The sequence below is a fragment of the Bactrocera oleae genome, chromosome 6 (genome assembly GCF_042242935.1).
Source record: "Bactrocera oleae isolate idBacOlea1 chromosome 6, idBacOlea1, whole genome shotgun sequence".
In the NCBI taxonomy this organism is placed as follows: Eukaryota; Metazoa; Arthropoda; class Insecta; order Diptera; family Tephritidae; genus Bactrocera; species Bactrocera oleae.
The window spans coordinates 41,461,823-41,477,247 of record NC_091540.1 but is presented as its reverse complement, the minus strand read 5'-3'; the positions used below and the strand labels follow the sequence as shown (position 1 = coordinate 41,477,247).

Here is a 15,425-nt window from a genome sequence, read left to right as displayed (position 1 = left end):
TTTTGTTTTGCTTAATCAATCTTTAATTTTCTGTGTTTCATATTCGCTTATGACATCCAGCTGATTGTGGCGTTGCCACTGAAGAAAAACAAATCTCTTAATTCAATTTTTAAACATTTTTCTATTTTAAAATTTTCACATCTAGCACTAAGTTGACGAAACTTGAACTATGTGTAGTCAGTTGCATAAGTTTTCTGATGTTTTTTGTATATATTCTTTAACGAATAAATATATAGAACCAAAGAGATTGAAGAAAGATTAGGAACAATAATCTTGCATCTGAACGCACTGCAATTATAGAATACCCAACACTGGTGTCTAATAAGAAGAGTACATAAATATAAATACATTGTCCATTCGTTCTTGTATTCATTCTTTGAGTTGAATTCGCTCGATAAGTACATATTTGACAGCGGTTCGGTTTATTAACACTGTTCCCAACAAAGAAAAAAGAATATAGCTACAATTCCATTTGTTTTCAGTCAATCTTTTATTTTTGGAATTGGAAGACTGAAAATTATCAAACGGAAAAGTTTACACAAAGAGAGAATTATTATCTAGAAGAGATCAAATTAAGAATTGTTTTACTTAGAAATTGTATAAGCAAAATTTTACGCAAGAGTGAATAAATAAATTCGTCAGCAAAGAAAAAATTGAGGCACCGTAAAACCGAAAAATCGATTAAAGGGGGACAAATAGGAGGAGTGCAATCGCATATATATACATACTAGGCGAAATATTGGTTGAAGAAGCTCAGAATTGTGTTTCGTGAATCAATAATAAAAAAAACGTTTTTGCTAAAAAATAAAATAAAAATACATACTTAAACCACAGTTTAGATTATAAAAATGGCTGACGTTGAATCAAGTGCTGTCGTACAGCCACCACCTACAAACGCTAATAGCATGAACCTAAATTCTATACCTCTATTGGCATCCGCCGAGTTACTCGGTGAAAGCAATAGTGCCCAAGTAAGTCTCCAACAACAGCAACAGCAGCAATCACAGCCTATTGCTGGTGCTATTGGTGGAGGAAATGGTGGTAGCGCTGGCACTTCCTCGAATTCGGTCAGCAATGCCAGTTCTATGGCATTGGATGTTGCATCTAGTGAAAATTCAAGTCTGGTCAATAGTGGAGTGATTGGGAGTGGAGTGGGTGGTGGCAATCCATCGAGTGTTGGTGGGGGTAAAATGGACTCTGGTGAGCCACCAGCTAAGAAACAAATGCTCGACCATCCGAGCACATCTGCGGGTAGTGGGAATAGTGCTTCGCAACATGAAAAACTCGAGTACCGTCTGGGAGGGATTTTATGTTGTGCTGTTTGCTTGGATTTGCCTAAGACAGCAATGTATCAGGTGAGTACCAATGTTACACAAAAATGTTCAAATTAGCATTGTGTAGGGGTAACATTTTAATTGTTTTTTTATTTATTAAAATTAATTTGTTACCGTTAGTTAATTTGTTCAAGCCAACTTAGTGACATTTAGTGTTGAAAAAAGAAAGGACTGTTTTAAATGCCGTAAAAGTATAGTGGTAAAAAGGTAACGGTTGTATATAAAAAAACAGGTAGATAAATAGCTGGATTTGTAGCTAAAGAAAAAATGTTTTTGGTTATGATATGCCAACAATTTGTTTGTGTATAAGAAAACCTAATTTTGCAATATAAATAATATAATTTGTTTTCATTTAATTAACAACAATTATTGGCGTTAACTCATGAAATAAACACAGTCTAAATATCAGCTGTGCGTTGTTATATGCCATTTTTGTTGTTCCCATTGTATCGAATTACCTTTTTACTTCCACTTTCCTCATAAGAAATTTACATAAGTTACTCGAAAAATTATTATTTTTCATACTTAAAATTATTATGATTCATACTCGTAAACATATATAAAATGTTTAATTTGGCTATCTTTTAGCAAAGTATGTTTATGAATATTCATAAACGTTCTCTGGTTTTAGCTAACCAAATTCCAATAAGAAAACTTTTTGCCACTGTTTATAAGAGAATTTTTTCTGTTCTAACTGGGGATGGTGGAAAATAATCGTTGGGCATTGGTTGGCCAGAGTATGTATTGGTGTGAGTAGAATATGGCTGCCTTAGTGATTTGGTTTTTTCCAAGGGACGTAGGGTGGGACTGTTTCTAAATGCTCGGCTGACTGGTTACGTATCTGATCGGCTGTTTGTTATTCTCAATTGGCTTAATTCTCAGCTGAGTTTGCTTTTACTTATCTACTTCTTGTATACATACACAAAGGGAACTGCGTAGTTTGTTTAGAATATCAATGCACGAGCATAAAGTGAATATATATATACATACATAAGCGTTTATGTACTTACACATGTACATATCTACGTTGATGCTTAGGTATGTAAACTCAATATTTTTTCTGTGTTCACAAACTTTTTGATGCTTCTGTTCTGCTACTGGGTTTTATAATATGTATGTACATATTTAGATATATATGTAAGTATTTATGTACATAAGCATATTCATACATACATATATTATTTGAGAAGTGGTCTTTATTATATAGGAATATATTATTCACATGTCGTCATATGGCACTTATGATAAGAATTTGATATTTTTGATACCTAAATGAGTTTATCTGTTATGTCAACATACCAAAAGTGTATAAGAATTAGAATTAGGTATTTTTATTATATTTTGAATGAAAGTTGGTGATGACTTCGTCGGTGGAAGTGTAATAGTTTTGGTGTAACTGGTTTTAATAGAAAGGCGAACAGCGAATATATGGTGAAAGAGGGGAGAAACTATAAAAAAACGCAATTTGTGAAATATTCTATTCAATACATTTCGTTTGCCCTTGATTATGTGAACTGAAACATGCATTCACTGATGGTAGCCCCTGTAACCATATACGGTATGTATGTATGTAAGTACTTATGAATGTCTACGGCGCAGTTAAGTTGTCACTATTGCGTCTTTTTATTTTCAGTGGTGGATTTGTCTTTGTATGCCCCAGCTCCCTCTTACAATGTTATAAAGTTCATTTTTACATATTGTATGTAAGTGTGTATATGTATATATGTATATGTTTTAGAAAACACCCAAGAATTAGTTGATTCAGTTATGACATGAATGAAAAAATGTCGCTTCTGTTTAGAAAATATTTTTATGTATTTATTTTCAAATTTCACCATCCCTCATCTGGAATTACAAATGAGTACACAAAAAGATTTCACTTAACATTTGCGTCTTCTCTATTCATTAACATTCTCTGATACTGTCAAGGGGTCAAATTTAATATCCAGCTGATTTGCAGTTAAATTAATTCATTAAATGTTATATTAGAAAATATTAAGAACTAATGGGTTAAAAAATTCCATAGATATTTTTTTAAATACTCCTCATTAGATTAATTATTAATTTATACCATATGTATGGATATAAAAAAATTCAGCTCGGTTTTGCAAGTCATTTGTTTGAAATTTAACCTACATACATGCCATGCATACATATATAAATACATACATATGTACACGAATAGTACATAAGTATAAAAATATTTCATATATTGGCTCGCGTTTATGCTCACTTTCGGTTTGCAATACTCACCACTATATTAGCAGCGGAAAAAATAGCTGCTGAATCGCGTGTTGGCTGATCGTTTTTTGACGTCATCGTGATATTCTGTTGTTTTTTATATGATGATGATGTATATGTATGCACATACCTATCAATTCACATAAATAGTGACAAACACGTACTCAAGTGTACGTGTTGAAATCACAATACAAGTATGTATTACATCTGGTTTTGGTTTTGTTTTGTAATGTAATACAAATTTTGTACTGCCATCTTAATTAATTAATTAATAAAATTCTATTTTTATTTACTATTTTATGTTATTTTAGATATTTTGGTAAACTAAAGATATGCATAAAGTTATTAGACTATACACATACATATATACATATGATATTTATGTATGTGTTCTTATCAGACATACATATTATTTATATACATATGTACATATATGTACAAAGTAATACATTTATATGCGCTAATGCCTCAAATATGAGGTGATAACACCTACAATGTTGTGGGGAAATTGATTACGAACTGCGTGCGCATTTGTAAACATTCGTATTTATCTCTTCTATATACGTACATATAGGTACATGTTTTGTTTGAATAACAATATATACCACTCTGTATATACGCACATATGTATATGTACGTATGCATGTATGTTGTGTTTATTATATCTTACTCGCTGCGAAGCAAGTACAAAAAGTCAGCTGTTTCTGATATTCATAGAATAAGCATGCACGCACACATAGGCATTGAATGATCTTGTATCCAGCTGGCCCAATGCGAATTCATTCACAAATGATAATAATAAATTCGTTATATAATATATGGCAAAAAGTTTTGTTATATATTTACATACATACATATGTACATATGTAGATTAGATTTAATAAAAAAAAGTGAAATGAAATGTAAATTTGTTATTTTATAGAATTTTTGTATGCAGAAAATTTGCTGACTATTCCCTTTTATTAAAGTCAGTACGAATTTTAAATAATTTTTATTTACATATTACCTTGTTTATTGGGTTTCTAAATATCGTTACTAAAATTGTATTGTTTACGTGGAAGTAGATGAGCCATAATTAACTATTGTATCTATTCACCTGTATCTACATATGTATCTATGTATGTGGTATATACTTGCATCGATATTGGTATGCATGGGCAAGGTATGAGTTACAGGTTGTCCTCTAACGGCAGCATTTGGTAAATAATATCCAACAAACTGAACTGACAGAATTCACAACAATCATTGTTAGCCAGCTGAACTAATAAGAAACAAACTGGTTTTACAGGTTGTTATTATTGTTAAAGCTTTTGTTGTAAACACTACAACTCTGTGTTATTGTTTTCATTAGTTTTACAATATACATATGTATGTATATATGTACGTATAAAGTGGAGATTCTTACACACGTAGTACATAGGCTACTTGAGCAAATTTTTCTAGCCATTACACATCGTTTCTGCTAAGATTTATTTTTTCAAGGTGATTTCTATCCTCTTTCCGTATTCTGGTATTCTGTGTGCTGCTTATAATGGAATGACCACTCACTGCGATCACATCAGTGCTGCTGCAGCAGCGACAACAACAACATCACCTCAGTGCTCAAATACATTTGAACATTCGATTTTAGAGAATAGAGATAGATGTTAGAAGTAGTTGAAGTTTTAAATTTACTGATGCATATGTATACATATGTATGTATGTATGTATGTAAATACCCTGCAGAAAAGTAGCTGTAAACTAAAAATTTCCTGACTATTTTAATAGTTCACTAAGGGTACCTACACTACCAAATACGTATGTACATGTATTTTGTACACTAAATGTTCGAGCAATTTTTTCCACTTATAAACTCTGAATTTTTAATTTTTCTAATTTACCGTTCATTTGTAAAATAGGCCGTAGTGCCAGTTAAAATATTAAATTTAACAATTTATCGAAGAGCTCTAGAAGGTATCTGATAAATCTTCAATGTCATAAGAAAAAATCTTGCTTTGCATCGAAAACTGCGCTTTTTGGTTAATTTAAGTTCATTCAACCGCAGTAATCTTGAATTAATTTTCATGAACTTCTATCCATGTGCGATAGTTAGAGTAACATATGTACATGTGTCTGTATATACATACATATGTATGTTTAAGTCCACTGAATTTCCTTGGTCAAGAAAAAAATGTATTAAATATGTACACTGCAAATCTTTGACTTTGACTGCGATATGTACACATTTACATGTACACGATACATATGTACACATTTACAAAAACAAATAAAACATCTAATAAAAAGAAATTACAAACAATTTTCTTCGATTAAAGCAAAGAACTAGCATTTGTATGTAGATAATGCGTCGAGTTTTTCACTAAATTCGATTATACATACAACAATATTCGTTGCCGATGATATTGCCTTCTTTCGATAGTTTATTATTATTGTATTATTTTGTGATACAAAACGCATGCGATTTTTCGCTGTATATTGATTTTGATGCTGATAGCGGTAAATACTATGGTCATGGTCATTGAATAGGCATTGCAACGCTAAAATATATTCAATTAAATGCAATTACACCGATGTAAATTAGTCTGCATGTGTGAATGAATTAATAAGTATATGGAAAATTGAGAGATATTTGTGGGCATGTAAGTATATGCACATATACATTGTTGTATGGGATGCAATGAAGATCGTAAACAAAGAAATTGTTAATTTTCACACACTCAATTCTCACTCATCCTCCTTCGTTCTACAGCAATCTTTCAGTCATAACCACCACACCCAATTTTCTAGCAACTTTTAAATGAATTTCTTCGGGGTATTCTAGCAGATATTTGTGGGCAAGAGAGTTCTTCTTTAACTTAAATATATGTTTTTTTTTTGAATATTTTGTCTTTGGTCGGGGGCATTTTCCCTCATTTAAAAATAGATGTAAACATATGTACATACATGCTGGCACATATTGGGAGGCCAATCCTAAAGAGAGAGAGCCACAACCATATCAACTCTACGATGTGCATATATTTTGATATCTTTGCCTTAGTGTTCGTTCTATTGTACATTTTGTGGTTGCTAAAAATAATAAAAATATCAGCATTGTTAAAGTGTAAGCATTTCGACTTAAGTTTAATAGCATAGTGTATTTTGATTAGATTCTTAGTACTTGGTACAATTCTCACTAGTTCGCTGGATAGTAATTTGTTCAACATTAACTCACTCCTGTTCGCTTTGTAGTTTTCGTTTTTATTCGCTCTTGAAAAAATGTTCTTCACAATTGATCTACCCTTAGCTGATCGTGTTTTCTTTAAATACAACTTGTTTCCAATGTTATTACATATGTATGTATGTACATATGCACACATATCTATACAATTGCACATATGTACACACATATATATGCATGTGCATAGAACAATTACCTAAAAGGAAATGTGAAAATGTAAATACTTTTAAATCTTTCCAATCGAAGGTAGATTCCATATATACCGATCCTTGAGTATATTTTCAATTTATCAAAGCTAATAGTGTTTTTTTAAACATTAACTACCATTGCTGCAAAATATTTTTTAAACCCATCGAAATCTAGTTTTAAATGGAAATTAATTTGCTAAAACAAGAAATTAAAATTTTACCGAAAAATTAAGGAATAAAAATACAGCTAAAAATTTTATAATTGTCCAACACGCTTTAATCGTGAAAAATAATACATTTTCAGAAAAGCCAACATAAAAAACAAAAAATCGCAAAAATGACGAACGACTTTATTTTTCTCAAATTACTAAAATTAAATAAAATCGGTTGGGTAAATTTCACAAATCCCGAATATAATGATACTACTTAAAGTTAAATCGTATAATTCGGGTCGTTTTTATATTAAAACGAAAAAAAAACATTTTTTGGAGAAAATCTAATAACTGGTATCTAAACAGCCAGTTGGTATTATATATAAGTCATCAGCAATTGCAATATGAAATTTCGAATAATTTTTTTTTCTCGGATCATTTTGTAATCAGTTCATTTTGCTAAGGTGATACAAATAACCAACCGGTTGTCTAAAGCAAACCGTTAGTTTAATTTTTTTGCAAAATAGTTGTTTAAATAATAGATTCGGAATAATAATAGAAATTAAACAGTTTCAAATCTTTTTTCATCCGTCTAGTTAATGTAGTTAATAGATGTGATTAAATTTCTAACTAACATAATATCCATTACTAGTTTTGTATAAAAAAACGTTCTATAAAGTATTTTTAATAATTTTTTTAGTGATGTTTTTTTGATTCTCTAGTTTGCTGACTTTTATGTTTTCACTTATTTTTATTTTATACACAAATCACTTTTTTAATTTATTTTTCCACTTAAATGGTTGACTATGAATAATTTTTTACTATCTAACTTATTAATTAATTAGAATACTATCGTGTGCTTTAAAAATTCAAATATTATGTTTTCATTAGTTTTATTTAGTTAATTTACATCCGTAGTTCATTTATCAATTAGATAATTAATACAAATTAACGAATAAAATATTTTATATAGATACCTATGATTATGAGTACCTATATTGAGAAATGTTTAAATGTACCATTTTGTAAATGCAAACAAAATGTTTTAAATAAAAACAAACATGTAATCAATAACTATGCAATAAGTGATGAAATAGCAAAAAATCTGTGAATATGTTGTAATTGTACCAACACATACATATATGCATTAAAACTTTCATTTTGTTGTCACTATTTTAGTAAGTAAAAGTGCGAATTTGAAAAAAATATAGGCAACACAGAAAAATGCAAAAAAAAATATATATACATATATATAATGAAAAAAAATGACAACACCTAGCTTTCGCCTATGAAACGTATTTATTGTATAATACTAGAAAGTATCGACAAGTTAATCAATAAAAAAGTTCACAATATAAATTGAAAACCAAAACAATGCGCTTGTTTTTATTTAAAAGAAAAATATAGAAAAGTACGGCTTATCTATTCACTTAGCCACCAAACAATCATTTCCACAATTTCCATTTTATAGTATCCTCATTACTTAATACATATGCCAACTTACCTATATACTCACTCTTCTTCATTTAATTTCACCACGTAAGCAATATTTTTCACACAAGCCTATTAATTATTTCTCCAACGCATTTGTCCAAACTCATTTTTCCACAACACTTCATGCGATCAAGTTCCTATCCTGCTATTCTATACAATCAATATATTCATACATTTATACTTATACTCAGGTTGTCCTACACAACATTTTCTACTGCCTATTGCTGCAAAAAACGCCACACCTGTGTAGACCTAATTTAAAGTGATTTGGCTCGCATCCTTTTTATGTGATGGAACAGCTTTGAATGCGATCTACTTTTGTGGTATTGTGGTATCTCTATCAGTAATATGTTGTGTGGAGAGCACATTTCGCCATGCTATTATAAAATTGTTCAAATCGTCAAAGATTTCAAACTAATAGATTCTTTTTTTCTTTTTCCCGTTTACAGGATTTCACTTATTTATTCATAAATAAAATAATACATACACAAAATTTACAAACAAATAATTATTTATTAACGTATTTGGCATTTTCTTAAAATTCTAACTATTTACCACTTACCATTCTCATTACAGTGTCAAATGGGACATTTAATGTGTGCTGCTTGTTTTACACATTTACTCGCAGATGGACGGTATGACATATATATAAAAATATATACATACTTGCATATATATTTCTACCAAAATTTACATGCATATAAATACAACTCAAATTATCAGTGATAAATTGACCATTAAGTGAATATTCCAGCATTTCTTTCATTTACAGCTAATGATTAAAATATTATATTTAAAAGTTACATATATGTATTTGTTTATTTTATATTTGTATAATTTGCAACAGTTTGCGTGATCAAATTGCCACTTGTCCAAATTGTCGTGTGGAGATTTCGAAGAGCACAGCATCGCGTAATTTGGCCGTGGAGAAAGCCGCCTCTGAGTTGCCCAGCGAATGTCAAGTATTTCAAATACTCTAAAATATAATTGCATACATGCATTTATATATATACATACCTATACATGTTAAAACTATCAATTCATATTTTTTAGTTTTGCAACAAAGAGTTCCCATACAAGTCACTAGATCGCCATGAACAATATGAATGCCAAGAACGGCCAACAAATTGCAAATATTCACGAATTGGTTGTCAATGGCGTGGTCCCAATCATGAAAGTATGTACCTACATAATTTGTTAAATGGAACGTCCATGTATAATCTATTTGTTTGCCTATGTAGCTAACGAACATGAGCGCAACTGCTTGCATCCCACCAAATCTGGTTATGAAGTAATGGCTGCACTTGAAGCACATGACGCTAGAATTAAAGACGAAAAGAAAATGTTTAATACCCTAATCGATTTGTTGAGTTATGAGAAAATTATATTTAACGGTAATTTATATACATCCCTAAATTATGCTTATATTATATTATATATAAGAATACTACAGAATTTACCATTAAAAATTAAGATAACTTATTGAAGTAATTTTTAATTTCTTTTACTTATTTATTTATACACATACATATGTATCTAATTTTTCAGATTTACAAATGAAACCGTATCGTACCGATGAGTATGTACACAAATTATTTTATGAGACAGCTAGATTTACGGCATTCAACCAGCAGTGGGTGGTGAAGGCTCGAATTAATAATAGCCAACGTGATCCACATCAATCCAATGAGCGCACCATAACGTATCAGGTAATACAATGCATGCAATTTTGCTATCTATTGCCTAAATAATTACAAAAATATTGTTATAACACTCTCACATTTATAGCTTATATTGAAAACAAAAACCAGCACACCAATGAGTATTCACTTCTTTGCTTTAAAAGGACCTTTTTCTGATATGAAAGTGTCCACTCAAATTTACAAGCATGAATTCACGGACCAAGTAAGTAAAACTGATTTAAATTGTTATGTCTTATAAGTAATGATGTTATTGAGAGAACATCTTACATATTTATTTTCTATTCAAAATTGTTGAGGTGTAAGCTTTTAGAAAAATGATTTAAATACCTAATTTAAATTGTTCGTGTCCTATCGTCTATCGCAAAGACGCTTATAATCTATAATATATTGTCACCTTAAATGCAAAATATCGTGTCATCGAAAAATTGGAAATTGGTGTTGAAATTTAAATTTTAAATTATTTTTAAGATGTTTCGGATTAAAAATTGAAAATTTTATATTTATTTTAATAATAAAATTTTAAATATTATGTTTAATACATCTTTAATTTAAAATTAAGAACATATTTGAATACCCTGAACTGAATGTATTAAGTTTGTTACGACGTTTCTAACGGTCATTTGTTGGAACAGCCGATATCGGACCACTATAGCATATAGCTGTCAAACAAACTAAACGAAAAAAATCAAGTTCTTGTACTTTTGTATTTGAAGGGGAGTCTTATCATTATATTATTATCCAATGCATCGATACAGTCTTCGAAGAAATTGTTGAGATCGAACAACTTAAGCATATAGCTGCAATACAAACTGGCCGATCAAAGTTCATGTAAGAAATCTTCTGCATTTGTGAAGGGTAACCGAAGTTCACTTTTTTCTTGTTTAATTTACAAATTGGAATAAAAAGTAAAAAAAATTATTCAAATTTAAGCTGGAGTGAGAAGAAATAAGAACATACATTACATATTTCTGATTATAACAATATAATTAAAAGCAGCTAAATATAAATAAGACGGCAAGAACTAAACTATATTGAATTTTATTAAAAATAAGCTTTCCTTTTCAAAAGATAACCAAAATGGTTGATCACAAAATACAGAAACGTGCAAAAATTTAAATTAAATGTTATTTTTTAAATTTTAATATAAGGTTTGGTTTAAAAATTAGCAATAAATTTTAAGTCCGATTTCTGGGCTTACATTTTTTTCAACACAGTATATGGGATTGGAAATTTAAAAATAACTTTTAAGTTTTTGGTGATTATATGTGAAAAACAAATTTAATTTAAATGTTAATTAAAAATTTTATGTTCGTACCATCAAATATAACCAAATAACAACCAAATGCAAAATTTTGTTTCTATGCGAGTAGTTTCTATTTTACGCCGTTTTTACTTCTCCTGTAACTTATGCAGAGATTATACGTTATTTTGCATTTTAGCTGGCGATATGTATTTGCCTTGTAGAATAATATTTTGTAGCATAACTTGATATCACTAATAACAGCAGAACTCTACTGTATCTTCAGGGGCACGATTTTATTAATATTGATAAGAAATTACTTTATATATCATTTATTGCTAAATTTTTAGACAACTAATGCTTTTTTTCTCCACAGAGCAGCGAAAGTGACTACTATATACTGCCACTGCCGGATAGCTCCGAATGCAATAGGCTCCTATCAAATAAAGGAATCAATTTCCGGTAAGATTCAACGGTTTTTATTTATCCATAAACAATTATTTTCAATGGGTTAATAATATGTATGTTTTCTCATTGCAGCCTTTTGATGTTTTTACTGAACAAGTAAATGTTTTATTGGTTTATTTATACTTACAAGAGAATTATATATATATACATTTATATATAGATATACATATATATATATTTTCCAATTAAAACATAAATAATTCTTCATAGTTTAAGTTATGATTTACATAAGTCGTTTGTAATGCTTAAAAATAATTTCATTAAGTACGCATCGGTGCATTGTGGGTTTAAGAATTGGCAAAGCACGTATCCAATAATGTTAACCCTTCAATCGTTTGGTTTTATACTACATGCATATATATTTATATTGTATATGTGTGTATTATGTATAGTATGTACGTATGTACGTATGCACGAATGTATAACATAATTACATACAAATTTATTTCGCTAGCAAGTTATCCATTATAATTATGAATACTTTTTAAGTAAAAAGTGAAGTTGATATTTACATATGCAAAAACAAACGGACAACATCTAAACATATGTTAAAAATAACGTTACTATGATATTGAATATGGCTAAAAATAACTATATAGTAAATTGGTAATTAAAACAATATTTATTTGGCGTCAACTCAAAGGTCGAAAGTGATTTGAGGAATAGTGTTTCTACAAATTTCTATTTAACTATGCCTTTTAAAGAAATCTTATGTGACAATTGAGTTGTATTTCACCACAAACATTTACTACAATATACAATATTTTTAACGTGTAATATTAATTTTAATTTACAATGTATCCAATCACTACACAAATTATTGTAAATCCTTTACGAAAAATTCATGCATATATTAGTTTTTCACAATTCATAATACATTTACAACAACATTACATACAGTAAACACAATTCTCGCTGTCGTTTGATTCAATTATAAATAAAAATGGGGTAAATTTAATATTACTAAGGATCTCAAACATTGCGAAAATATTAAAATTAAAAACAGAATATAAGAAATAATACCTATAATGTATAATTGCAAATATTAATCTATTAATAAAATAAATAGCAAAACAATTATGTCGATGTACCAAATAAATATTAATTCATACATAAAACATAAACACAGACAAGTAATGAATACTTTCGTCATTCATACAAACATAGATCAATGTACTGTAGATTGTATACTACAGCACTTACATACATATATACATATATTAATAAATAAATGTACTACATACAAATTTACTTTTTAATGCTTCTACTAAATCAATAAGGACAGCCGTGTCTAAAAGTCACGTCACTGTAAGAGCCAACACCACTTGATATGTTATATAATGACAAATGACACATCGAATACTAAAACATTGTTAAACAATTAGCAAGTGTACCCTCATTTAGCTATGTATTTATAAAATCAAACGCACTAAAATCTCTCACTCACCTAAATCGACTTTTTAAGGTAGACCTACTAACTACCGATCACCTAACAGCGGGTATCTAAAATTAAAGTTGGAACACCTTACATTTAATGTTTTATTTAATAAAATAAATTGGTATTTAACCATTAAGAAAAGTTACATTTTCTCCTAAATTAAAACATAATTTAAAGTTAATTTACTTGTCAAACAGCTACTTTCAGTTTAAAATATTATATTAGCATACATATGTACTTATGTTATTTTGTTCACACTGATTTTTTTCATTAATTCTGTTATGCGGGTAATTAACCAATATCCAGAATATATTTGGCCGTTATATTTTAAACCCAGTTCTTGCATAATAACTCAAAACTAATTTAACACACACAATTACATGACATAAACATATGAGTATGCATTCATACATACTCTGCTTAGATTTAAAGTATTTAATTTTTTCTAACAATAGAGGTTTTTTTTATGATAAAATATTAATAAAAAAATGCTTATGGTCCGAAAAAAGAACACATAGGTAAGCTTTTGCTGTTGCAGCTCAGCTATGTTTGTGTTAGATTGAAGAATAATGATTTAAGCTTGCAGTTTTTTCAAATATTTCGTATTGTATTCAAAAATTACTCTATTGATTATTAGGTAGGTACACCACATTAAAATTATCATACGAGTGACAAATATCAATATCTGCTGGTACGATTGATTACTGAAAAGTTATAGATACAACTTAAGTGCATAAAAAACAACTAATTTTATTTCATTTACACAAGAGCATATACACATCCATAGTAAATTAAGTTCAATCTGCTTGTAGATCTAAAATAGTTAAGAACAATTATTTGGCTCAAGTACACAAATCTTCTCATTCGCAAGATTAGTATTAATAAATGATATGATAAAAATGAATTTTTCTAGTTTGAATTTCTTCGAAGTTATTAAAAATTCAATAAAGAGGTTTACATTCAGAAACCGATAGTTAGTAATTGCAATGAATTAACATTAAATTCAATAAAAAAAGGGGGATATTAAACAAAAGTGTACGCTCACTGTTGGTAACTATTACAAATAATAACCCGAGTTGCAACGAATAATTCGTTTTCTAATTATTGAATGTTTTTCCGCTACAAATAATATATATTATATAAATACCTATAATATGTTTTTAAAAACAATGTATACATATATTGTTTAGTTCTACTTTATTCATCTATAAGGCTACGGGTGTATTTTATATGATAAGAAATTGCATCACGAGGATTTTTCTTAAAATCTGGATCTTTGAGTAGAGCTTGGTAAGAGCTAACTTGTCGCACAAATTTTTCCTTCTTTTTCTTCAACTTTTGCTTAGCATTCAATTTCTTTTCATCTTTTGGGTTCTTCTTAGATGGAGGCTCATCGATGTGTTTGATTCCCGTTTTACTATCAGGTTGTTTACTTAATTTAAAAAGTTCATCTAAGGAGGGTAATGCATCTTTCAGCGGTTTCAAGTCACCGATAACCGCCGTTTTTTCTCTATTTTTGCGCGCTGATTCCTCTTTACGTTGCTTTTTTATCAATGCGAATTTATTCATAAGATGTTTGTGTTTCTGGCGCACCTTTTCGCGTTTGGTAATTGCTTTTTTCTTAGTAGGCGTCTTAGTTAGGAGAAGTTTGTCCTCGAGGACACCCGTATCATCCTTCTTGCCAAGAGTTTGCATTTTTGTTTTAATGTTGTTGGTGGCAGCAGCCGCTTTTGATACCGCCGCCTTGGCTTTCATTCGGATGTTTTTATTAACTTTTCCCATGTTTATTAATTTGTGGTTCACCTTTCAACGCCAATTAAATTTTTTCATATATAATAGTTTGTTTATGATTCTTCTTTTGAATTGATTCATTTATTTGACAACCATGCGCTTTTGGCAGGAGTCGGGTTGTAATCGATTAATCTTGAAGCAACGCCAACTATTCTTAGG

General features: G+C 29.4%; 2 protein-coding genes across 2 annotated transcripts; one reads left to right on the top strand and one right to left on the bottom strand.

Moving 5' to 3' along the window:
* Nucleotides 1-370: 370 nt before the first annotated feature.
* Nucleotides 371-14,379, top strand: LOC106616512 (zinc finger TRAF-type-containing protein 1 homolog). Its single transcript, XM_014233198.3, has 9 exons — nt 371-1,355; nt 9,203-9,261; nt 9,474-9,588; nt 9,680-9,803; nt 9,868-10,020; nt 10,175-10,335; nt 10,415-10,531; nt 11,946-12,031; nt 12,110-14,379. Exons 1-9 carry the CDS (start codon nt 849-851, stop codon nt 12,135-12,137), a joined length of 1,350 nt encoding a protein of 449 aa, XP_014088673.1. The 5' UTR covers nt 371-848; the 3' UTR covers nt 12,138-14,379.
* A 274-nt stretch (nt 14,380-14,653) lies between these two features.
* On the bottom strand, nt 14,654-15,397 carry LOC106616489 (uncharacterized). The gene has a single exon (XM_014233162.3). It carries the CDS (start codon nt 15,255-15,257, stop codon nt 14,673-14,675), a length of 585 nt encoding a protein of 194 aa, XP_014088637.2. The 5' UTR covers nt 15,258-15,397; the 3' UTR covers nt 14,654-14,672.
* Nucleotides 15,398-15,425: the final 28 nt, after the last annotated feature.

Excerpts from the sequence above, each read along its gene's own strand:
- LOC106616512 (XM_014233198.3), top strand. The coding sequence starts at position 849 with ATGGCTGACGTTGAATCAAGTGCTGTCGTACAGCCACCACCTACAAAC. Across the intron at positions 10,336-10,414 it reads AGCGCACCATAACGTATCAG|CTTATATTGAAAACAAAAAC; the intron begins GTAATACAATGC and ends TCACATTTATAG. Across the intron at positions 10,532-11,945 it reads AGCATGAATTCACGGACCAA|AGCAGCGAAAGTGACTACTA; the intron begins GTAAGTAAAACT and ends TTTTCTCCACAG.
- LOC106616489 (XM_014233162.3), bottom strand. The coding sequence starts at position 15,257 with ATGGGAAAAGTTAATAAAAACATCCGAATGAAAGCCAAGGCGGCGGTA.